Raw genomic sequence first — 26580 nt, forward strand, 5'->3', positions numbered from 1 at the left:
TATTTATTTGACAGAGAGAGAGCACAGCAGGGGGAGTGGGAGAGAGTGAGGGAAAAGCAGACTCCGCACTGAATAGAAAGCCTGACACTGGGGCTCCATCCCAGGACCCTGGGATCATGACCTGAGTTGAAGGCAGACACCCAGGTGCCCCTACCCAGAGAAATTAGAGCCCTGCAAAAGTGGAGGAACTGATCTGTACCAGGTCATTTGTGTCCAAATTCAGTGAAGTAATATTTTAGATCACTATCTCAATATCAGATAAATATCAGTCATTTATATATCGGGTCCTTTTGGTCACTGATAATTATTGAGGTGTTCCAGTTTACATTAACAAGATTTCACATTAGAAATCTAGGCAAAACATTTGCATTGGCATATTGCTACCTATAAACCAGTGATTATCTGTGTTATTCAGGCATGGCTATGACTACACTTGCCATATACTCCCTCTCTCTTACATTTTTTTTTAAAAGCTGAAATAGGGCCCTCACCCCAAAATAGTACTGGTTGGTGAGGCTCTATTATACCTCAGCGTGTATGTCCACAGGAGCTCCTGTTCTTACACTTAATGACCCCGTGGGGACTGGGGCAGCGGGAAAAAGAGGTTGACATCTATTCCACTGCAATGAAGGGTATCTGAATCCCCCTCAGTGTGGGGCCAAAGAGACCTCGAGGTGGTCAAGGCAGATTCAATCCATTCTAATGGTTCCCAAAAGGTCCTGGTTTGGTCAGGATTCCCTAGTCCATCCCGTGCAGAATGAGTGCCTGCAAAGACGGAAGGCTGAGGGCTGGGGAAGGACACAGCTTCTTCAGACATTCTCCATCTGTGAGAGGCGACTACTGCTCTGGTTGGAAGTTGAATTACACATAGTGCTAAACTGCACTCTTAGAGGCACTGAAAATAAACTAATTATTAAGGTAACACCTCCCTAGGATATCTATTTCACATTAACTTTTTAGAATATCATCACTTCTTAAAAATGAAAGAACAGCCTAATCAAAAGAGACCAATTTGAGGCTGTCTCACTTTTATTTTTATCTACTTGTGGCACAAAGACACAGGGCAGATATCCCACTGTGTTTAATCACAGAATACCTTATTCCTTGGAGACCCAACCTGAGCACATGTATAATGTCTATAATTTTTCCATATGAGATTTTATACAGTGGTGTTTGGCTTTATATATGATAAATGTATATACCTTTCCTGAACTATGTACTTGCTCAGTTGGGGAGAGAATATAGGTGCTACAAGAATCAATATTGCCCAAGAAATTAACTAAGATATAATCTAAAGTCTCTGAAAAGCCATACTTCCTTTTCCATACCTTTCTTAATTTTTTATTTCTATTGTATTCTTGCATAACTGCCTGTCTGGGGAACCACAATAGAGAGTGACCTTCTTTAAAACAATGGCTATTCTTTATTTGCTATCTTAGAATTTCTAGAACCTGGACAGACTGTGGGAATTAAAAACTGCCCATTAAAGGCATCTCAATAAGATATTCATTCTCCTTACCCACTAACAACAAAGCACAGAGCAAAGAATATTCCAAAGTCAATGAGCTTCTAATCTGTAAGGCAGAAATGAGCTAATTACCTTTGGAGATGAGACTTTTACATGAACAATAATTGGTGCTAAGGAAGTCTTTATAAGTTGCGCTGGGTGATTGATGGTGTCTGCGTCAAGAACAACCAGTTGCAAAGATCTCGCCAACTCAAAGATTCTTTCAATTTCACTTTGTACTTCCGCTAAAAGGAGAAATAATATGTAACAGGACATAGTTATTTTTATTAATTAATTCTTACATTTAAAAACATAGTACCCTAAAAAAATTAAAAATAAATAAATAAATAAATAAAATTTTTTAAAAATAAATTAATTAATTAAAAAAAAAAAGGGGGGCGCCTGGGTGGCTCAGTGGGTTAGCCGCTTCCTTCGGCTCAGGTCATGATCTCAGGGTCCTGGGATCGAGCCCCGCATCGGGCCCTCTGCTCAGCAGGGAGCCTGCTTCCCCCTCTCTGCCTGCCTCTCTGCCTGCTTGTGATCGTCTGTCAAATAAATAAAATCTTAAAAAAAAAAAAAATAGTACCCCTTTCAGATATTTGTCTACATTGCAAAACAGAATGTTTTGAATTTCATATTTCTATTCACTTAAGATCTTTTCCAAAGAGAGAGAGATGGGTTGAGTTTTGAGTTTTGCATAAAACAAAAAATTTGGTGAAAAAAATTGAGATGGCTCTCTTAACTCACTTCTTACACTTGCCCTGAAATTTTGCTATTTATATAGCTAGGTTGTTTACGACTATTGCTTTGCTCTAAAGAACTTTTACTTTTTTTTTTTTTTTTTTTTTAAGATTTTATTTATTTAGTTGACAGAGAGAGAGATCACAAAGAGGCAGAGAGGCAGGCAGAGAGAGAGGGGGAGAAGCAGACTCCCTGCTGAGCAGAAAGCCCAATGCCGGGCTTGATCCCAGGACCCTGAGATCATGACCTGAGCTGAAGGCAGAGGCCTAACCCACTCAGCCGCCCAGGTACCCCTAAAGAACTTTTACTTTATCTATGAAAGCTGAAACCACATTTAGGAAAGACTTGAAATACATGTGTAGAGCAACATCACATGGAAAGCAAATTACATGGAAATATTTCAACCAATCAACAATGTATATATTAATATTCTGTAACTATGTTTTTTAAAAATCCCACAACTCATCTGTGTTGAATGATAAGCATATTTTTCATCCAGGGTTAAATGCTGGGTCTACTCTTACAACTAACATATTGCTATGTCTTAATTCAGTATTAGGGCTGGTATACTTGTTCTAGGGAATAATTTTCAGTATTAAAGAAAAAAAAACTAAGGCAATTATATTATAAATGCTGAAATGTCTTGAGAATGAAAATCGATCCAACCGTCTGTAATAGCCAAGTGACCTGAATCCCTGCACAAATCCGGTCAAATAAAAAAATCTAGTTATTCTCCATGTCTGAAGCAATCCAGCCATTTTTAAAACAAAGGAGATTATCGATAAAAACAAAATTTGGCTTTCTAAAACAGAAAGAAACTTTTTCATATATATTTTATAAATTATCTGATTTATTGGGTCATGTCCAAAGTCTGAATTAGACTACTTAATTTTCAGAGAGATGATCTTGTTTTGCTTTTTACTTATCTTTATTTTTGGCTTATATATTATAGGCATGACTTAGCAATGTTGTAATCTTGTTTAAATTACACAGAGTAGACAAAGTTACCTAATATACATTACTTCAAATATGGTCTAGGAAAGAGGTGATGTTGCTCTAAATATACTCACTGAAAAGGTTTTCTACCAGAAAGCCACGATTTGTTCTGTTTACCCAGTATATATTCAAGTTCACATCACCCACCAAAAAATCCTCCCTTCCATAACAGGGTGCGCAGGAGTATGAATGCTCAAGACTATCTTGTAATTCTACTTTCGTGGGCTTTGCATAATAGCCTAAAATTCTTCCCACAAAATCTCTGATGTTTAATGCATGATTTGTATTAGAAATAGGAATTTCGAGAATGAACATAGCTATTATTTTTCATATGATCCAATCCCACTGGTCTGAAAGATTTTATACTGCTTTGAAATGTGACTAGCTCCCAAGACATTTATGTAAAGAATTTGGACAATTAGGCTCATTTGCAAAATTCTTCTGAAATCACACACTACATTTGTTAATAATAACATACCTTTCCCTTTTTTTCTCATGTGTCAAAAACAGTTAAAAAGGGTTTTTCTTATGAGAGAAGCTCAGTAAATAAAGTATATTTGTAGTGTAGCAGATTTCAGCCTCTGGCTGTTGGAACATGTTCTCCATTTGTTGTTGTCATTAAATTGCCACTAGTTTAACTCCTGGCCAGGACTATTGTAGAACAAGTCTGCATTACTTTAAGTTTCAAATCTGAATACAATGTTTCCTGGAGTAGCAAAAAGGTAGTGAGGCAAAATGGACCACCCTAGTACAAAGAACCCTTGAGGCACACTGTGTAAATACTACAGAAATAATGAGCCTTATTTACTCTGCATAAGCAATGAGGTAAACATGGTTTTTGACCTGTGCAGAGGGCAAGCACATCCAAGGCTCTTAGGCAATGGACATTCTGGCATGAGTGGAGAGGTGCTTGGGCAAGCAAGCCAGAAGGCTGCAGAGGCCATACCATATACCAGAGTGGGGCCATATTTGGATAATATATATTTGGAATTCAATACATAGACTGAGAAAGAGAACAAGATTTATATCTACATAGCCCATTTTCTTAAAAAAAAAATTAAGCAAACCCAGCAATCTTGACTTCCAATGCTGATTCTCAGAGGATTCCAATGGCCATTTCCTCATGATCTCATTCCAGACAAATGGGGCTCTGAGAAGTCATGGACTATGATGCTGGAAGAACCTCAAGGAACACTTCTATAAATTGATCATGACCAGTCTAGACCCATCTCTCTCCAGCATCTCTGTCACCTGTGACCTTTCCTATATCCAAATGCTTAAACTACCCCAATGGCTCCTTTGGGTTCAGGGCAATATTTCCCGAAGTGAGTATCTTCAAACATTAATCCCTTAAGATATCCTACGGGGATGTTTTTATTTATTTATTTAGTTAGTTAGTTTTGCAAAATATCGCAGGCTCTACTAGTTTCTTTTGGAATTTCAAACATGCACTGCCCTTTCTATTTTAATGGCTCTCAGAAGTCTTGCAGTAAAGAAGGCCAACTGTTTAATCCAAATTTCCAAATTTGACTATGGAAAACATTTTGGATGTAACAACTATTACTACTACCCTTTACAGTTCACATTTATAGAGTCTACTTTGGAGGTTTCTTTAGCAAGGCATACTTAGAGCCCTAACACACTGACCTCAACCTACGTTTACAGTCTCTTCCCCAGTTGCTCCCAAACCATAGCACCCACTCCCCTTTTCTAAGCATTCTCTGCACAGTCTACTTGATTATCAATCCAGCAATGTTTTTTTACATGCTGACATCTTTGCACATTCCTGTCTGCCTTGTAGAACCAGCTCAAATATAACTTCTTCAGTCTTCTCTGACACCTCTTACTCTCTACCCTTCTTTCTTTATACCTCTAGCTTTTGGCTCCTAATTCCATTGTCAAACAGCATTTAGATATCTGCCCCTTCTTCCCAGTGGCTTATGGGTAAGATACTTTTTCTTAGTTATGTTTGTACTTCCACAGTCTAGCATAATGCCTGGCACATAACAATAAACATGTGCACTAAGAAGCAGGCAAATGAACATAGGCGGCTCACGAAGTGGTTATTATAACAGACTGCCATTAAATTAATTCTAATGGTTGTAGGTATATGAATTTGCAAAGCAAAGGGAAAAGTCAGTAAACTGACATTCACCTTGTTTTGTCCTCACTATTTACGCCAACTTCACTCCACTGACTCAAACATGTGACTGGATTATGCCGAATGACTTCTAGGAATATCCACGAGACCCTTGGTTAGGGTAGATGGTTAGAGTCAGCAACCTCATGTATGCGCTTAAGTGTTTTTAAACCTCTCATTATACGTCAGAGGAAGGAGTAATTAAAAGTCAAAGGCACTTTGTGGAGTGAAAAGGACAGTGGAAGATAGGAGAACAGACAGTGGATGCTTGTTTAAGAAATCTTCGATCTAATTTGGCATCCTTTTAGTCAGTCACCTAGTATGATTCATCATCATCAACTCTTGCATTGTTACTTCGTTAAGGTCAAAATACTGTGTCTTTAAGAGTGTTTTATTCTGTATGTGATGGATCTAAATGCTGAGCTAAGGAAAGAACCATTGATGTCCAGGATCCTGCCCTCATAAGGACTGACAACTATTCCACTGGTATGTTTAACATTCTTTCATAAAGCAACCAGCCAACAAATATTTATTGAACAATTATCATGTGCCAATCCCATGCCAGGAATATACAGAGATGATATTTTGCAGCCTCTTTCTAATCTGTGCACTTCTTGGCTCAGGGTCAAGATTCAGGCTCCAACAAACTCTTGTTGGGTTGTTTGGGTGTGCAAGCTATCCTGGATTTTGTTTGTTTGTTTGTTTTCTATCATCATCTCAGTAGTTTAAGATGTTGTGAACACAGAAGACCCCTATCTTTACTACCCCTGCCCACGAGGAAGAGGGGAGTAAAACAAACTGCCCTCAGACTCTGAATGCAAGAGAGACTCCTAGAAAGTTATAAGTGGACTATACCACTCTTGGCAATCACAAAAAGCACAACACAGGCTTTGAGATGAACGTCGTGATTCCCCAGCAGCATGGACTTGTTTCTGTGGATGGTGATTCCATCTTCCACTGCCCTATTCACACATGGCTTTATAAAGTAGTTAAGCATATACTAAGGGACAGGTGGGGCTAGGTAAGGAGAGATAGGTAGGGGAATATGTGACTGGGCTCACATGGGGGCTATGGGTTCAGGCTCACAGAAATCCCAGATGTGGAAAATGCCACAGAAAATGAGGGAATATAACAAGACTAATGAGTCTACCTCATTTGTCTTAAATGTCAGAAATATCTCTGTAACAGCTACAGCTGGGCCACTGAAAATGACCAAACTTCAAAGAAGTGCCAGCAGTGATAGAGACGTCAAGATTCAAGTTCCCTAGTCAGTTCTCAATAAAAGATCACCATTGAAAACCCCCAGTGGCAACCCATTAGGGACCTCTCTCCCTTTGGAGAGTTTTTCCCCTCTCCTTTCTGTTCTCACCTTCACTTAATAAACTTTCACTTCACCCTTTTGTATCTCGGAGACTCATTCTCTGACTCCTTGAGACAAGCGTCCTGCTATCTTGTAACAATAGGGCATTTTCCCCTTCTCCATCATGGTGAAATTTCAGAATACTTTCTGACTGTGCTCCAGGAAAGACACATTTAATGCTCATGGCTATTTCCACTTAAAGATGGGATTATTCACAAAGATCCTATTATCTAGCTTTCTATTAAGGATCCAAGAATGTTGAACATCCCATTTCTTTTCATGTCAGATGTGACTCAGCTATGACAGATACCATTAGCCTCATTGAAAAGCTGAGGCAGAGTGGAGGTAAGTGGTTTTGTGTGGTTAGGCAGTAACACACCAGGAGAGCCCAATGAGGAATCTTCCCACCAGACTACTAATGAACTAATTGACTAGAGCTGAGAGCAGAGGCTCTGGCTGCTGTAGGACTCTGTTCCCTTCTTTTCCATGGATAGCATTCTCTTCAGTTAATCGGCACTTCCGCATTCAGAATAGGGAGCACACTGGAAAAGACAATCACAAACGAAACATGTGCCATCCCGCTCTGAAAGTATAGCTTGGACAAGTACCACATTTGAACATCTTACCTAAGCTGGACCGAGTGTTCGAACGTTCAATTATTGCTCTCTTGCTGGGATTATTTAGGACAGACCTCTTAGCAAGAGAAATGTCAGCTGTCACTCTTGTTATTGATATCCTATGAATAGGAACACAGAACAGAACAAGCCAGTAAAAAAGGTCGTGGGGCTCTCAAGTGATTTATAACCACAGTACTTAATAACCACTCTACATACGGCACTACAACCACAGTATAATAAACATTGGCACAAGTATTTTAAACAGGCTTTGGCAGGTATTAAAATATAAGCTGGGTAGAATGGAAGAAGGTTTTGACTATTTAACCAAAACCGAAACCCAAACAAAAGCCTGTTGTTAAAAATGCAACTCTTCCTTCACTATTACCTACCTTGCCAAATTCTCTTCATAATGCACACCATACCAGGAGGGAATCAAAACATATGAATAAACCATGCTCTTTTTGGGAGGCAGCAATACAGTTTTTTTTTCAATTCACGTTTGATTTGCTCTTGAACAAGACCTCCACGAACTACGAATGTTCTACCCAGGCATATCAATGCTGCTGGCGAAAGGGGAAAGCCCTCTTCATTTTCATCAGCGACACTCAACCAGTTGGTAACGATGTTGCATTCCTGGTGCTCAACAGCTACATCATGATACAAGAAGCATTTCCCCCCAGGCCCAAAGAAACCTTTCATTTCTAAGAATATGGAAAATATGGTTTCTCATCTGCATGCACAAGATTCTTCAGTATATTTGCTTAAGACTTTGAATGCATAAAGTGGGGAGCTGTGAGACACTAGAGTTGAGGGCAATGTGAGAATTGTGCAAGGATTCTGGTAAGTCAGAAAGTTTCCTGCAGTTACGCAAAAGAATAAAGCACAGACACCACAAATGAACAAAGAGGCGTCGATCTGCATATGATTGATCCCATAAGGATCTCTGGAATTTACAGTTTTACAGTTCTTTACTTTAAACTGCCATTGATCAATTTCAGATGATTATCTATCTGGAGAATGCAAAGAATGCCGCGCTGAGCCACCACTGCCACCATGGACCTTTCTCCACTCTCATTTTCAGAGCTTGGCAGAGTTCTGGAAAGGAGACAAGAGTAGTGTCCCTTCCCTTTGTGCTCAGTGCAGCCATTCTTCTTCGTTTTTATATTCCTTTGGGAGTTGGGGCAGGGGAGAGTTGTAAACAATAGCTGAGCCCCCTGTCATCTCACACCTGTTTTGGTATACCATCAGCCCTCTTAGGAGACTCTTTACCTGACTTCAGTGACCCAAAGTCCTAAGGAAAATTTAGAATACTCCTTTTCACAAATGACTGGAAATAGCTTGTTTAAAGCAACAGGCTGTACAAAAGTTTGGATGTCATTTTAACACAAATCACCTTCTTATGTCATTATATTGTATTTATAAGCTGTAGATGGTACGTTTTGAATTTTTACATTTTTTAGATTTTTAAGCACTAATAAATTATTTGAGGCATCTTCAAATTATCTTCTGCAAAAACCAAGGGCTCTGTGAAATACCCCAGGTCACTGAGATCACTGAAGGGAAGCTGAGTTGGCAGAGGGCCAGAGTTCCCTCTGCCCATGCCAGCCAGGCAAACACCTCTGCGTTTCTGTTTTCTACTTTGGGGCTTTATATATGATTTCATTGTAAAAAGCTGTTCAGCTGCTAAAAGACATTGGAAAACACGGGTCAAGTACAACTTATTCATTTTGCCAAGAAAACTGAAACACAGAGGGGAAGTTCCACATGATTAGTGAGAGGCTAAGAAAGCCTAAAACCCAGGCCCCCAAACACCAGGCAGTACTTAGTCACCTGACTCATAAGTCTCTTAGTTTCAGTTTTCTTCTCTAGCAACCCTGACTGCCCAGATGCAAGCCAAATCGTCAAGAGCAGACGCAGTCGACCTTGGCCATGTGCAGAGAGGTGGTCAGGATTTCAGTGAGGTTAAAGTCAAGTGAATCTCATGTCTCAGTCTCCATTACTCAGTTGGCCTTTGCAACCTGAGGTATGGAATCTCACGGGCAGTCCTGTGCTCCCAGCTCTTTAATTTACAGGATAGGGTTTGCTTGTTTATTTTTGCGTTTCTGCTTGTCTATTGTTTTAAGAATAGAGTTGCTGGTTAGAAACATGGAGTCAAGTTCCAGAGCAAATCAAATCTATGACTGGAGAGAAGTGGGTTAATATAGGAACAGAATTCAACTTTCTAGAATAAAGACTTTTGGAGGGCCTAAAATGTTTGTTCTGCAGAAGGGAGATCAAGTTTGCTAGCTCTCTATAAGCCAAATAGTAACCTTTGTTTCTTAAAATTTCAAAGGATTACCAACAGGTGCATACTCTTATTTTTTCTGGATTTTAAACATGTTTACGAAGTTATTTTCAAACACACACAGTTTTACAAGTTTTTACAAGTTCTACAAAAAAAGCAGGCAAACAAACAATAATACACACATACACAGAAAAAAAAAACTGCTTCATGTATTTCACAAACAGGAAAAGGTATGGATAATAAGGTTCGTTTTCTTGTTTTATTTGTCAACAAAATGCCAGCAAATTTGTTAATCTAAGTTATTTCTCAAATATCTTTTTTAAAAAGATTTATTTATTTATTTATTTTAGAGGGGGGGGGTGGCAGGGAGTGGGAGAGAGAGAATCCCCAAGTGGATTTCCCACCAAGCATGGAACCCACTGCGGGGCTTGATCCCAAGACCCCAACTGAGATCACAACCTGAGTAGAAAACAAGATTTGGCCACTTGGCAAGTATTATTACAAGTTATTTCTTAGTTAACAGTACACATGCATGCATGAAAGAGCTCAGGACAAGACAGACACTGCCCCCGAAACCTTTCAATAAGAGAAAAGAGAGGCTTCTATTTTCCATACAAAGATGCTTACTATTACCAAAATCAGACACCAAATCCAAACTATTTTTTGTAAAAGGCTTCCTAGCAATACAATTCAAGTTTATATACTTTTTTAGTTTTATATACTTTAAAAATATATTTTGTATACTAGTTATATATTTATTATTATTATTATTTACTTAGAACAATGCCCTTTCTACTTCTTTTCTTGCCATATTCATTCCCCCCAGTGTCTTTCAGTACTTCCATGCATCTTATTTGAGATATGTCTTTTAAAAGTTCCCTAGGAAACTTTTCCGTGACATAGTGTCAGTGATTGCTGACTGGTAGATAAACAATAACAGAAGTTCAGTTCCTCAGCGAACTGGTAGTAGCAAATGTCACTGAAAACTAGCAAAAACTGTTCTCTGAATCTAAGCAAATCTGAATCCCATTTATTCTTTATTTCTGTTTTGGAATTCATCATAATTGCTGTCATCTATCATGACCAATGAGTATTAGTTTTCTGCGAAAGATGCTACTTTTAGTTATAACTCATTCATTCAAAAACAATTAGTATTTCCATGTTCATTCAGAACAGCTATCAGGTCCTTCTGTACTCTATCTTTGCTACATCTAATATGCAATGCTGCTAGTGCATTAATTAAAAAAAAACAAACCTACTAGTATTCATAGAGAAGACCATGCCAAAGAACAGAACAGTACACTGTCAAGACAATTGGGATGGAGAGACTACACAGATCTGAGTATTCTCCCTGGATCTTCTCTTCTCTCTCTCTCTCTCTCTCTTTTTTTTTTTTTTTAAAGATTTTATTTATTTGACACACAGAGAGAGAAATCACAAGTAAGCAGAGAGGCAGGCAGAAGAGAGGGGGAAGTAGGCTCCCCGCTGAGCAGAGAGCCCAATGCGGGACGTGATCCCAGGACCCTGGGATCATGACCTGAGCCGAAGGCAGAGGCTTAACCCACTGAGCCACCCAGGCACCCTGGATCTTGCTATTCTTGCTGGGTGTGTGACCATAAACAAGTCATGTCATCTTTCGAGCATCAGTATCCTAATCAATACAATGGTGATGACGGCTTTGCCAAACTTTCTCATGGGACTGTCAGTGGGAGCAAACAAGGTAATATATAAAAGTGCTTTGCTAAATAATTATTCATAATGTCCTATGTTGATTGGCACATACATATGTTTATAAGATAGTTATTGGAGATTTAAAGACTAGAAGAGGACAGTTTCTTTATATCCTATCCTTAGAAATTAGCAGTTGACCATGAACTCTCCTATCCCCAGAATCCATGAAATTTATATACACTTTGAGGGTAAGAGAATCAGGTCAGACAGGCTATAATCATGACCTGCTAATTTAAATATTCATGTTTGGCATTCAAGTGTTCAATTACATGTCTCTAGTGTTTGACCCCTGATGAGTTTGCATTTAAAGAGAAAATGGTAGAAGGAGATGATAAGAGGGTGATAGTGATTTTGAAACAGAAGGCGCTGTGGTGTTTTTTTCCATTTGTTGACTGCAGTTACAAGTTGTTTTCATTCTGCCATGCCTTGGGTGCTGTGTGATACCATCAAGGGTGCCCACTGCTGTTTATAAATAAATACCACCTCTCTGAGTCTCTGAAGTTGTATCCTCAGCCTGTTTTCTTCAAATTCTTTCTTAAACCCTTTTTTTCCTTTGAGTAGCCTTTGACTAACAACTTCTTTTTATTTTTTTTTAAGATTTTATTTATTTATTTGACAGAGAGAAATCACAAGTAGATGGAGAGGCAGGCAGAGAGAGAGAGGGAAGCAGGCTCTCCGCTGAGCAGAGAGCCCGATGCGGGACGCAATCCCAGGACTCTGAGATCATGACCTGAGCCGAAGGCAGCGGCTTAACCCACTGAGCCACCCAGGCGCCCTGACTAACAACTTCTTTTAACTTTAGATCTTATCTATACAGGCTACCGGATGTTCATTTAAGATTTTTGGCCATGATCATGTCTGTTACAAAGCGTTGCACAACTGCCACAGAGATGACCTAGCAGTCAAAATGCATAAAGCAACAATTTCCTTGGAATTTGAAATGATTAGCCTAGAACCACAAATGGCAGTTGGTTTGATTGCCTGTTCTTCAGACTATGAATGGTATATTCAACCAGCTGAACAAACCTCTTTCCGAAGGATGATCCCCCGTGAATGCTGGTGGTGTAAAATGAAGAGTGAAAAGCTCCACGTCACATTGCGTCCTGGGTGTTCAGCAAGCTGACGTCACTGCGCCAGCTGGTTAGGCTCACCTAATTTATGACTGTGCTAGGAACTGCCAATACGTGTGGATATCCACATGGACAAAGACCCCCTAGGCACTAGTTTGTCCTATGCTTTTCGCTTTTCTTACATATATCACAGGTAAGTCCTACAGTAGCAGCTACAGCAATAAACCTGTAATAAGTAGCTCTCAACAGACTCAAATAATTTGAGGTATTTAAAAAAAGGGTAAGCTTATGATTTTGTAACCATCAAGCTGTTGGACTTGGATCCAATTTGTTGACTTATTTTCAAACCAGGATCTGAAAAACAGTATTGAACAGAGCCTCTTAGCCAATGGATCCCTTTTTGGCTCTTTCTGAAAAATAAGACTTTCCCTTCACTCTTTGGTCTAACCATCATAGCCAATTAAACATGGAGTAGGTTTCCACCAGAACATACTGTTTATGCTGTATCACTGTGCTAAAGCCTTCTGTGTAATTGTTCTCTTGGCTGATTTCAGTTAAAGACTATTTGTTGTTTTCTCTCCCTTTATTAATTGGTAAAACATAATACGGCAGATTGTCATAGCTCAGAATGTAAGGTTATTTCCCACACAGCAGATGTGTTGGAGGGAGGGTGAGGCTACAAGCCTGTTGCTTCTTCCTTATCAAAGTCTCTACATACTCCCAGCTAATGAATTCATTACTGCTTTTTTCTGTTGCACTGGCCTCTTATTATTTGAAAGCAAGTCCACTCTGCTACTCCCAACTTTACCATCTATCTTTTCCAAACACTGCCATAAATTAGAGCTCTCCAGTGCCGAGTCTCTCTCTCTGGCTATTCCTTTTGTGGCTGTTTGAATCTTCCCCCTATCTCCAGATCCTCGGCTGTGCCATCAGATCGTATGGAACACTTGGCATTGACATTTTAATTCTATTTCTACTAAAACCGCCTTCAACAGTGTGTGTAAATGCTTGATGCAGCAACTCTAGCTGACTCAGAACAAATCTCTCCTGTTACCATCAAATGTACTTCCTCTTTCTGGGCCTGAATACTGAAGAAAAACCTCAGATGCTTCTTTCTTGAAAACAATCAAGCCACTTACTTTCTCTCTGTTAAATTTTAACAGTTCCCTCCTTCTAGTCCCATAGGTTCTACCTTTCAGACCGTTAAAAATATTGTTGTTTATAGGGATGCTGTGCGGTGACAGAAACAACGTGATGCAAACAGGCTGTGTTATGGGAAGGAATTTGTTCAGCTGGAGGGCTATAATGGGGTCACCTGACGAGGCACTGCTCACTTTACCTCACTCCTGAGGTAAAGACACCACAGGTTAAAACTACACAACTTTAAGCAAAGGTGGAGAAAGTATGTGTGTGTGTGGGGGGGGGGGGGTGTGTGTGTGTGTGTGTGTGTGCCAATAACACAGAAGATGAAGCCATGCATGTTAGCTGCCTCCAATGCACAGACTGCTGCATGAAGGTAAGGGTTATGGCCCAGTCATTAGCGAGCAAGACCAAAGCTACTCCTATCAAGTTAAAGAATCAGAGTTTAGCCATTCTTTGCAATGCTTTTTCAAGAAGTGAAACCCCAATTACCAAACATGCTCAAACCAAAGCAGTTTATCCATCTGTTTGTGGTTGCTGAAGAAAAGAGATTACATATGATCTCACTGATATGAGGAATTTGAGAAACAAGACGGAGGATCATAGGGGAAGAGAGGAAAAAATGAAACAAGATGAAACCAGAGAGGGAGACAAACCATAAGACACTCTTAATCTTAGGAAACAAACTGAGCGTTGCTGGAGGGGAAGGAGATGGAATGGATAGGGTGGCTGGGTGATGGACACTGGGGAGGGTATGTGCTATGGGGAGTGCTGTGAAGTGTGTAAGACTGATGAATCACAGACATGTACCTCTGGGGCAAATAATACATTCTATGTTAATTAAAAAAAAGAAAAGCGATTACAATAAAAGAACTCTTATATTTCCTTCCAACTCTAATATTTAGTGCTTTTTATTGTTTCATTTGAAACTCTTTCATCCTCTGACTATTTTCTTTAAAAAAAGGCGGGGGGAGGAAGAACAGGTTAAACCCATGGCTTTCTTAGTAAGTGCTTGAGTCCACTAGATGAACGTGGCAGAGACTGTTCAACAAAATCTATTTCCTCCTCCTCCTGGCCACATCGTTAGACCGCATTTCCCAGCTTACTTTGCAACTCAGCATGGCCACATGACCAGGTTCTGACCAGTGAAAAGTGAGGATCCGTGTGTCAGCTCCAGGCGCACCTCTTCCCACCCGCTGACTGGAGAGACCACCCTCAGGCCAAGGACACCAAATGATGGGTGGGACAAACTTTCTGTCTATCCTCCCCTCCCGAGTATAACCCACTCTGCCTAGCTGAGGAACTCCTGCTTCAAGCTGGTAAATGAGCAACAGTTAAGCTCCCACTGTGTCTGAATCATTACACATTTTGGGGTCTATTTATGAAGCCTGGCATTCTACTAATGTACCCGGCCATTCACATAACGGCAAGGAAGCATTCTCATTCCTTGAACTAAAATCTCAACCACTGGAACCAAAATTTCAGTTTCTTTGTATGTAGTCCCAGAAACTAATGAATATTTTAAACACAATTACCCAGAAGGCTTTTCTTTTGACAAATATATACAGTTTGTGCTTAAAGCGTTATTAGGTTTACTTTTCTCCTTAAAATACCATATTTTTAAAAAACCTATTTGAAGCTATTTTTTTTTTTGAAGCTATTTTTAAAAGTGTTTGGTAAGTTGGATGCATGTACCCATACTTCTCGGTACACACTATGTACATTTTCTTCATTTCTAGTAAGTCTTCAGAATTTGCAATGTGGTTATTTTACAAGGAGTGCATTCTGCATTGTAAAGGAGCTCAGTACTCAGTATTGAGTCAAGACGGGCTTTTTACCATTTCACTGCAAAACACAGAAACTGTTTCTGACATTTTTCACAAAACGTAAATGATAAAATTATTTGAGGGCTAAAGACTGAGCTGTGTTTATCATACGGTATATACAAAGTAAACCAATAGAATACAAGGTGATTTATTGGTAAAATAAACCCAGAACTAAGCATCCAAACAAGTATTATTCTCTACAAATAGTCACTCTGGGAAGCTTATGGTGAAAACACTTCTTGTACTTTTCTCGTGAGGAAATTCGGTACTTTATACCTTCATATGCACACACATGCCCCCCCCCCCCCCCCAAACACATGCAGGCACAGTTGCCAAGTATTACTACCAGCTTCACCAGTGAGCCACCACATTTATCAGAAATAGTCTATATTTTCATTAATATTTTTCATAAAATAAGTTTGGTATGAATTTACTCACAATCAAGGAAATAAAGACAAACACATACATTTAATATAAAACAAATGGGTTATTTTCCTTCTCAAGGTCCCTTCTCCCTTGGGGATTCAATTCTATACTTCATAACTTCCTATCTTCAGAATTCTTTCATTGTATTCTTCCCTGAATACTGAGTTAAGTTTTAATTAGAGAACTTCTGCAATCACTGGAAACAGATCCACAAATCAATGTATATCATACATGTTCAGTGAAAGGAAAATAAAAATACAAAAACATCTGTATGTCTCACCTCCCATCAAACCTGTGCTTCAGGAAATCAAAGAGGGCTTTCTGCATCATGTCTGTTACCTTTGCAGAGGTGAGAAAAAAAGAATGAGGCAAACACACGCAGAGACAGAGACAGAGAGAGAGAAGTCAAAGGTGAGAGAGGTGAAGGGAAGGGCCCTTGAGCAAAGACCTTACACAGTCTGTTGTCTCCAAAGGATAGGTTACCGTGGGAGGTATTTTCATGCTTAACCACTTCCAGTCACCCAAATCTCCCCCATGGCTGTCCTCTAGGGTGTTGAGGAATGAACCAGCAGTGTTCACTAGACCCAAGGCTGACCCCTTCCCTTCTTTGGTGACAGAACTGCAGCCAAGAGACCACAATGGGCTGGCTTTGCTGCCTGTCCTTGTCTCCTCTGAGTGGCACTTGCTTCCAGAGTGGAGCAGAGCAACTCTGGCCAGCCCTGGACTCTGCCACCCCACTGCTGGTAGAAATTTTCCATTTCTACAGATCACTCTCCTACTCTTCCTCTGACGTTCTCCACTGAGAGGGAAAAAGGAAGGGGAGAAGAGGGAGGGAGACAGGCAGGGGAAAGGAGAAGGGAACTGGATTCTTAGATCTGCCTTAAAAAGATTCATTAATTCATTCCATCAGTGAGTATTAAGAAATTACTATGGGCCAGATATTGTCCCAGCTCAGTGGGAATGGTACCCTGGAGGTTGCCCACCTTCAGATTTTAATGTTCCACCATACCTATTCTTATCTATGCTAGCAGAGTCAGAATGGCAGCATCTGAAATATAAGGCATCTAAGTCCTTACTCTTTTCTTCTTACGTTGTAATGTTTAATCTCTAAACAAGTTCATTAATACTTTCAGTGGAGGTTTTTTCCTTCTGTGTCCTTAAAATAAATAAGCAGAGAAATATTTTGTGGGATAGACCATCATCTTGAACACCCAGCAAGGTGAGATTTGTTGGTGCTTTGGGGGTTTAGGTTTGCTAGCACATGTTCTCTTGTGATTTTTATACTCCATTATTTCTTTGTTTTTTATTTTTTTAAAGTAAGCTCTATGCCCAACATGGGGCTTGAACTCATGACCCTGAGATCAAGAGTTGCATGCCCTACCATTGAGCCATCCAGGTGCCCCTATAATTGGTTATTTCTAACAGGAATGGGAATGGTTGAGACAGATAATTTCCTTCAGTTTGAATTTAATGCAGGGCAAACAGCTGACCAGAACTGTCCATTATAGACATTTTAAGGGATATATTTCTAAACAAAAAGGTACATATAACGTGAGAAGTGTGCCAGAGAAGGAAGTAAGAGCAAAGGTCACAAAAGCCCCACACTGCGCCACCCGTCTTCACACAAGGGGTGCTGCCTCCTTCAGTACCATTATGTGAGCAGACCCTGGAGCACCAAGTGCCCAACAGCTGTCTCCTACTGTCTTGGTCAACAACTGAAGCATAACAGACTGGTATTTGTACCTCATAACCCTTCAGTGACGGCCCCACCAACACCACCGGACGCATGGATGGCACAACATCGTAAGGAGGAATGTGCTCCGTCTGAAAAAGATGATTTGACAGGTATGACAAGGTAAGGCTCAGCACACCTCCTCAACAGCCACAGCATTCATAATTCTCAGGTCAAACAAGAAATGGTTACCACAGGTCCCCACCAAGGAGGCTCATCCCTTATTCAATAGCCCTTTGGGTCACTGAAATGGAGCATTTCAAGCAGGTATGGATAGAAACCTTAGCAGTAGATTTAAAAAGGAAACACAACTTACCACTTTTTGCTTCTGTTTTGCTAAAAGACAACAATGAGAGCCATATCAAAATACGTAATCTCTGTAAATGATAGTACATGATTTTAAAAGATGGAAGAATGTACCGATTTGTCCCTATAATTCTCATCATCTTGCAATTACCCACTCTGCAGAGCACTACTCTATTATTTAATTCTGGACAAGACAATTTTGAAGAAAAATGAGAAAAAATGAGACAATTTCCTTCTTGTACAAATGATCTCATATCCTGATTTCATGTTGGGTGTGGAGGGTGGACTTCAAAACAACACCGGAATTTCTGGGCCAGCCATGGGCTGTAGGATGTTCCCTGCTGGACACAGCACACTGTAGCTGAGGACAACGTGGACAAATAAAATTTCATAAAAAGGAACTAAGAATAACAATTTGGGTAAAAATGATCCTCATTTCAATCACTAGCTATTTTTGGATTTGTCATTTTGATGAACCATGAGAAAATTTTGCAGTCATTTATATGTTTGTAAATTTTCTGCCCACTTTCTAGGATATTGACACATTTTTCCTACTATGTTGTTGTTAATTTCAAATAAATTTATAACCAGTTATTCCTGTTCTTTCTTGTTTGTAATAGTGCAAAGCTGCAATGGCCTAAATGTCCAACAAATGGGGATGAGGCAAAATATTTTGATATCTGATTCAACTAGTTTTGTGGTCATCCAAGAAGGTCCAGTCCATTTGGGGACAACCAGAGACCTAGTTTGGTTCAGAGAATGGGAGATCAGGAAGGATCCACACCCCAGAGCCAATCACGTGCACTGCAGTTATGGTAGGCCAGGATGGACCTTGAACTTCTCCTTCTGAGTTGGTGATACCAGATGCCCTAATGCAGCATCAATTCTGGGCCAGCATCAATTTAACTACAGGAGTCAGGGAATGTGGTAGAAAAAAAATTCTACCTGCTTGAATACCTCCCTAATTACTAAATATGTAACAACTCCTGACTGGGCCACCACTGTCCCTTCATTTCCATGAATTCCAGGGCTCGGTTATCTGCTATCCAAATAGAAATGAGGTTGTCCAGGCCCATTATCTGCTTCAAACCTCCCAATCTCTAAAACCCAGGCTGCACCATCCTAAAGTTCCCTGTGAAGACTAGAACAGAGCATTTTCTTGAGAGTCTACAACTTTTTTTTTCCTTTTTAATTGGCCTTCACCATCTTAATGGCTGTTGGGTTCTTGGGTGGAATGATGAACTTCCTTCAGAGTAAATTGCACAATGGACAGTTACTGGCTCTGGGGGGTAAATAAGATTTTTCAAAATTAGATTATAATGATCTGAATTTTTAGTATCATAAGTACCCTTTAAATAGAATCAAATTACTATAGAAAGCAAACGAGCAATGAAATATTAAGTAGAAGACTCTTTTATATTTAAATCAAGACTCAAAATCATTTCCAAGTTGGTAAAAATACTTTCTCTATGTTCAAATACTAAGAAAGAAAAGCGTTCCATTAAAAAGAGTTAAACCAAAACCCTCACCTGTTGATGTGGGTGTTGCTCGAAATGTCCCTGATACCATTTCTCCAAGACTTGAAGAAGAGTTTCCACTGGATTTCCTAGGATATAGAAAAGGAACTTAGGACTCATTCCCCAGATTCCTTACAAATAGAACTTGAGAGTACAAAGCTTTCTTTGGCCTAAATCCTACTAAATAATTCAAAGCACATCAAATCCTGCTTTGGAGAAGAACTTCGAGAATCTGTCCAAATGTTTTCTTTGACCTATTTCTCAGAGAAGGTGGGGAACTAACTGAGACCCGGAAACACTTTGCAAAAATATCTCTCTTAGTTTTTCAGTGCAGAAATTGGGCAGAAAAATCAAGGGTAGAACCACTCCTGTGAACCAATGCTTAACTAATACCGGTCACCAGTTGGCTGCACCAGTTGGATATCAAACATAGCTCAAAATAAGCTTAAGAGCCAGAAGAAGCATTTCTTTTTAAAAAAGTGATTATATGGGAGTCAGAATTAAGAAAAGATGGCAATAATATAATAATATTATTTGTGACCTAGAATGGAAGAGTATTCCATTGGTCTCCTCATGTGGCTTTGGAAGCTTCCCAGGAACCCAAAGATGCCCTTGGGAGCCTACCTTCCTACTTCCCCAGTGTTCTTCCCTCTGTGCTTGAGAGTATGATCCCTAGGTCAGAACAATCTCATTTCCTATCCTGGTTTTGTCATTTACTAGTTGTGAGACCTTGGCATATAAAATTTCATGTCTTTGAGCCTTATTTTCCTATCTATAGAAGTTACACCTAATAGGGTTAGTATAAGGAAAAAAGAAGAACATGTCTGTGAGCTCTTGGTTTTACTCTTTTAGTTCAAGAGTACATAATAACATTATTGTTTTTAAATATTATATTCATTTATTTTAGACAGAGAGAGCAAGAGCAGGGGTAGGGGCAGAGGGAGAGAGAGAATCTCAAGCAGGCTCCCAATGCTGGCCTTGATCTCACGACCCCAAGATCATCACCTGAGCCAAAATCAAGAGTCAGACACTTAACTGACTGAGCCACCCAGGCTCCCCAGTATATAATAACATTATAAAATAATATAACAATAACAATAACAATAATAATAAAATAGCAACTTTGGAAATGGTAATAATGGTACATTTATATTATACTTTATTTATTTAATATATTATTATTTTAATAATATTATTAATATTATATATTATTATTTTATATATTATATATTTATTATTTATTTATACTATATATTTGTTTATTATTATACTATATTTATTATATTATATAAATGGTACATTTATATAATAAATAATACATTTATTATTTCATTCAACAAATATTTTTTGAGTATCTATTGTTTTAAAATCCAGGAATACAACAGTGGGGGAAAAGACAAAATCCCTTCCTTACAGAGACAGATTTTAGTAAGAGATATCACTATCAAATAGATGAACAGGTAAATACATAGTATTTCTAAAAATAATAAGTGCAAAGGAGAAAACTAAATCAGGAGAAAGATAGGAAGGGAAATGGGTACAATTTTAAAGATGGTTGCTGGAAAGGTGATATTTAACAAAGATCAGAAGCAGATGAAGGAGCTGGTGGAAATATGAAGAAAAAGGTCCCAGTAAGAAGAAAATAGGAAGTGCAAAGGTCCTGGGGTAGGAACGTGTGTTCCTGATTTGTTTAAGGAGCAGCAATAGAGATTAACAGTCAAGAGGAGGAAATAAGAGGAATTAATAATTAATAATATTGTAGGCATGTTATATACTAAAAAAGATTGGTAATTAAAAGTTAGGCTAGGGCAGGGCACCTGGGTGGCTCAGTGGGTTAAGCCGCTGCCTTCGGCTCAGGTCATGATCTCAGGGTCCAGGGATCGAGTCCCACATCGGGCTCTCTGCTCAGCAGGGAGCCTGCTTCCTTCTCTCACTCTCTATCTGCCTGCCTCTCTGCCTACTTGTGATCTCTGTCTGTCAAATAAATAAAATCTTTAAAAAAAAAAAAAAAAGTTAGGCTAGGGCACCTGAATGGATCAGTCAGTTAAGTGTCTCTTGATCTCAGCTCAGGTCTTGATCTCAGGGTTATGAGTTTAAGCCCCGCATTGGGCTCCATGCTGACTGTGGAGCCCACTTAAAAAAAATTTAAAAATAATTAAACTAAAAAAGAAGTGGGGCTAACTGTACTTTTGGGTCGTCTTATCACTGTTTAAGAAGTTCCCTTTAAGGCAAAGGCAAAAGGGTCCCTAAAGACCAGAGGAATTTCTGAAGCAGAAAAAGATCCAATAGAAAAAGGAAGTTGAGATTCAAGAGAAACAACTGCTTCTATGTTAGACCTTTCAAAAAACGGTAACATGTCAAATTCATGCTTCAATGTAGGTTCACAATATACGCAGGCTAGTATATTCTGGTATACGAGAATCAGGTATGATTCTGATTTCTCTTTTCTCAGATTTTGCCTGTATCCCTGGGACCTACGAACACCAGCACTCTGAGATTTTTGTGGCTGTTTCATTTGTTCATTAGAGGTTGATTCATCCAAAGTTAGATGGTGTCTCCATCCCTTTACCAAGAGATGACATATGCTCTGAGTGGAGAAAAGGGTTTCTAGTCCTGGGACAGTAGCATGGGTACCATTGTATTCCTTGCCCACTTAGTGGGGGGGTGGTCCTCTGTAAGAGTTAACCAGGAAGGGCCCTGATGCCAGGTCAGGCCAGGTTCCCCCCTGCACTGACAAAGGCCCCATATGAGTCTCGTGGAGGAGAGCTTCATTTCCAAGCAAGACTTTCTGAGGCCACAGAAAAGTCTTCACTGTGGAATTCATGTTGATGCCCATGATGTGAGGCTCGAGCGCTTCACAGTGAACTCTCTGAAACACCTGTGTGTCAATTTCAGAAACACCTCCTACCCAGGAAAGTACCTTTCCTCAGAAAGCATACATTTTTAAGCTAATAAGCAAACTTGAAAATATCCTCTTATTCTTTTACTCACCTCCCCCAAATATGTGCATAGAAACGAAGGAGCCTTACCCTCCGTGAAAACGTCCCCTTTTTTGTTCTTGCTGAATCCGTATGTTCTCCAGTCTAAGAGGACTAGGGATGAAGCCAATCTCACAGCCCTCTTTCACCAGCCTTCCTATCCACCAATCATTGTTATATTTCTGGAATGCAGATATAAAACTGCTATCAGTAGTAATTCACTTATCTTCACATCCCATTAGTTAATTTCTGAGGACCAGAAGAGCCACTGTTTATATTATACTATATTGCATATAAACACAATTTATATTATATCATACTATGTTATATATGTCTAAGTGTCCATAGACTAAAGCCAAAGTCTGCAAACTTTTCACCTAAAGGCCCAGATAGTAAATATTTTAGGTTTTGCAGGCCTCATGGTCTCTGTTGCAGCTTCTTAAGTCTACTACTGTCACATGCACAAGGCCATAGATAATTCGTAAGCAAGTGAGCATGCTGTGTTTCAGCTAACATTTTCTTTATAAAAAAGACTTCAGGCTGGAATCAGCCTGAACACAACAGTTTGCCAATCCTTGAACTAAAGTTGGGTCCTAACCTTTGGATTCCTTTAGTCCTTATGAAGAAGCCCTAACCAATTCTTAAGAAACAGATTTTGGAGTGATAACTATGCACCTAATATAATTGGAACTCTGGAGACCAAGACAGACAAATCTGAGATGAAATACATTCAACTGCCAGTTATTGTCAAAAGCTTTCAGGTAAAAATTCTGTGATATTGTCTGTAATCTACTCTCATTGGAGAACTGTAATCTTCTAAACACAGGTTTACAAACTCAGATCCATCTCATTACCTGATAAAAAAGAAGTCTACTCTTACAAAGGCTAAGCATATTGTATATATGTGGAGTTTTTGAAATAATCTCCAAATGGCCTGAAGTCCACTAGGAACACCAGGATTTCCATTTACATGGAAAGTTCCATGACACATAAAATCAGAAAATTAACCCACGCAAAGGCTTCCACCAGTATGAGGTAAGGCTCTGTGAACACAATCCTATTTAGTGGGTAAGCAAAGTTGTATTTGTAATTATGGATTTGCCAAAGCCTAGATCAGAAGGCATATTTAATCCAAGCCACCTGCCTCAAGGGAAGGTTTCAGGTAGGTGATTTTTAGAAAGCAGGTATCAATCCTATTGTTCACATCCTCCAGAGATGGTGTCAAAAACTTTGTCTTCATCAGTGTTGTGTTGGGCAAGGCTCCCTCTCTGTTTGATCCAAAAAGTATCTGGTTTATTTTTCAAAATGAAAAACTATATGTAGTACACTTTGCTTAGCTCAGAGTAAAGTGAAATTTATGACGCTGACACATTGTGAAGGAGAAATGGATGGTTTCATTAACTCACTGCAGCATGAAACTCTGCATGGCCGTGAGTAATTTGCAACATCAGCCTCATACTCAAAATCAAAATGGTATGGCTTAGGGCCCTGGCCTTTATATGCACACAGCTCCTGCAGGACGCATGCATGGTACATAGTGTGAGATGGCATTTCAGGAATGTGGGTTGAGGGGGACACCTGGGCGGCTCAGTGGGTTTAGCCTCTGCCTTCAGCTCAGGTCCTGATCCCAGGGTCCTGGGATGGAGTGCCCCTTGCTCAGCGGGGAGCCTGCTTCTCCCTTTCCCTCAGGCTGCCACTCCCCTTGCTTCCCCTGCTTATGCTCTCTCTCTCTCTCTCTCTCTCTCTCTCTCCCTGACAAATAAATAAATAAATTCTTAAAAAAAGAAAAGAAAAGTAAAGAAAGAAATGTGAGTTGACCTAATATAAAATCTTGTACAACCAAAGTCTTGGTTTTTCCTATCTTTCCATTCTGTATTTCAGGATAACAAGCTTGAAATAATAGACCTGTTTATTCTGGAATCAACAAAAGGCAAGGAGGCCCTTTTAGAATCTTTGGTGCACAGGTCTGGAATGTAAATCTTCACGTGGTGGGGACAAAGCAGGCTATGAGTCAGAGTGTCCTAGGGTTTAAGTTACTTCCTGAACCGTAAGTTAGCCTGCGGGAACACTCATTTATTAAACGGTCCCCAAGCGACCTCAAAGGGCTTCTAGAAATGGTTCATGGCAACTTGCCAATCTGTTTTAGCTTCCTTGTAGGAAGCAGCTCGAGTTCAGTGAGTATCTGGCTCCACATAAATGAAAAAGTTCTCTGAGCCACCGGAAGTTGCCACATAGATTCAAGAGCTCCACACACGTGTCATTTGGTGAATGTGATAAGCAGAGCTGCCGTTTTTTCTCTGCGTTTAAGTTTCTCATTACTGAAAAAGTGCTTAAAGCCATGCATTAGAGATAGTCATCTGGATGACAGATGAGAGAGGTGACAAGACTACAGAAGCGCGTTCCTCGAGCAACACTCCAGAAGCATGAGAGAGGGGTTCTGGGATGGTCACCTCAGTGTTGCTCCATTTCTTCTTATTCCATTTCCCTAACACGATTCACCCTTTGTCTTTCTAAGATGTGTTCTTAGCAGATATTTCAAGATCTGAAAACAAGTGACTCTAACCTATGCCGGATTACTAGCTCAATTCCGTACATCAAACTGCTGGTGTTGAAGAGAAAGTCACTGAGCAAGGAACGTAAAACCAAAAAGCAACGAAGAGGACAAGATGGGAATATTGACGGCATAGAGGAAAGCATTAACATACAGCAAGGCTGGAATGTGGGTGTGAGGGGGTGTGCGTAAAATATGTGAGAGCTTCTCTTACCTTTTAAAGTTCTGCTTCTCCTTGGAAACAATGGGTGTGACCGACTAATGAATAGGGTTTGGTCATTTTTGATGGAAACGGTGAGATAATCCACTTAACTGTTCAGATGGTGGGACACATGTTTCAGGCTCCATGTCCTTGCCCACCAGGCAAATGTGGATATCCTCACCACATGCACTTTTAGAACGTGGAAATCATCAAGTCGATGCTACCCCAGCTTCCTGTTAGCAAGGCTCTGAAGAACTGTGGGCGTCTGCACCCATCCTCTCTCTGCATGTTACAATGAGTAAGTGGTCCCCTTCCTATAAAAAATCTCACCTCCCCCCTAACTTGGCGGTCTGGATCCCACCCTTTTTGCCTACTCAAAAACTAGACTCCTTTGCCTATCTTTCCTTTCCCACCAACCGTTCCCTCTCTCCGTCTGTTAGTATCAGCATGTGCAGATGCTCCATGAGCTCCTGTTTTAAAAGCTCCTCAGTCTACTACCTGGTCAGTGTCAACCTCCTTAAAGCAGACTCTATGCTTGCTAAACATTCCTAAGTCCCTTTCTCTCCTCACCCCCCTTCACTTGGCTTCCAGACAACTGTCCCAATGACTTCTGTGCCATTCACCACCGTGTTGCCAACCCAATGTCCATTTCTCACTGCTCATCTTAGGGGACATGTCACAGCATTTGCCACAGCTGACTGCTTCCTCCTTTGGGACACACTCCTCTCTTGATGCCACGCATCGCTCTGTCCTGGTTTTCCTCCTATATCTCAGGTTTCTCCTGTTCCCTCTCCTTATTTGTTGAGTCACTTCATGTAGCTCACCTCTGCAGGATAGAACTCCTTCAGGTTTGATATCAGGTTGCCTTCTCTTCTCCCTCTCCTCCCTCTTTAGGTGACATCGATCATTATCACAGCTTTAAATGCCACACATAAACTGATGACCTAAATTGACATCTTTGGCCCAACCCTTTCCTCAAAGTTCCAGATTCTTATATCTAACTTCTACCTGATATGTCCTTTGAGATGTCCCCTTCCATTTGTCCTTTTCCCACCTTAGTCTTCTCCATCTGCACTGCTCAGTTCACAAACCTTGATCTCCCTGGTCATGTGTGATTTCTCCCTCACTCTTAGTTTCTTGACCTGGTCCACCACCACTGCTCTTCACTAAAGTGTGCAATAGGTCTCAAATTTGTCTACTTCTTTCCATCTTGCTGCTGCCATGCTGGCTCAATTCTACCAGAATGGTTCTAATGGTCTCCCTGATTCCATACTTATCCCACCCCAATCCATGGTCTCTACAACAATCAGAGTAGCCTTTAAAAAAATAATAAGTTCATCCCACTCCTTTGCTTTTAAAGTCTTCAATGGCTTCTTCCTACACTCAGAATAAAATCTAAAGTCTCATCATCACTTTAAGGTCCTCTTTGACCTGTGTCCTCCTTACTTCTATGACT

General features: G+C 40.0%; 1 protein-coding gene across 5 annotated transcripts in view; it reads right to left on the reverse strand.

Annotated features, from left to right (window-relative positions):
• CACNB4 (calcium voltage-gated channel auxiliary subunit beta 4) overlaps positions 1-26580 on the reverse strand; it is a 244175-nt gene that overhangs the window by 18084 nt on the left and 199511 nt on the right. For all 5 annotated transcript variants that reach the window (XM_059393960.1, XM_059393961.1, XM_059393962.1 and 2 more), the window contains 7 exons: positions 22423-22553; positions 19406-19482; positions 17887-17906; positions 17582-17662; positions 16119-16177; positions 7371-7480; positions 1601-1752 (listed from right to left, as the gene is read on the reverse strand). In XM_059393960.1, coding sequence (XP_059249943.1) covers positions 1601-1752; positions 7371-7480; positions 16119-16177; positions 17582-17662; positions 17887-17906; positions 19406-19482; positions 22423-22553 — 630 coding nt within the window. The remainder of the gene's footprint in view (positions 1-1600; positions 1753-7370; positions 7481-16118; positions 16178-17581; positions 17663-17886; positions 17907-19405; positions 19483-22422; positions 22554-26580) is intronic.

The sequence above is a fragment of the Mustela nigripes genome, chromosome 3 (genome assembly GCF_022355385.1).
Source record: "Mustela nigripes isolate SB6536 chromosome 3, MUSNIG.SB6536, whole genome shotgun sequence".
NCBI classification, from domain to species: Eukaryota; Metazoa; Chordata; class Mammalia; order Carnivora; family Mustelidae; genus Mustela; species Mustela nigripes.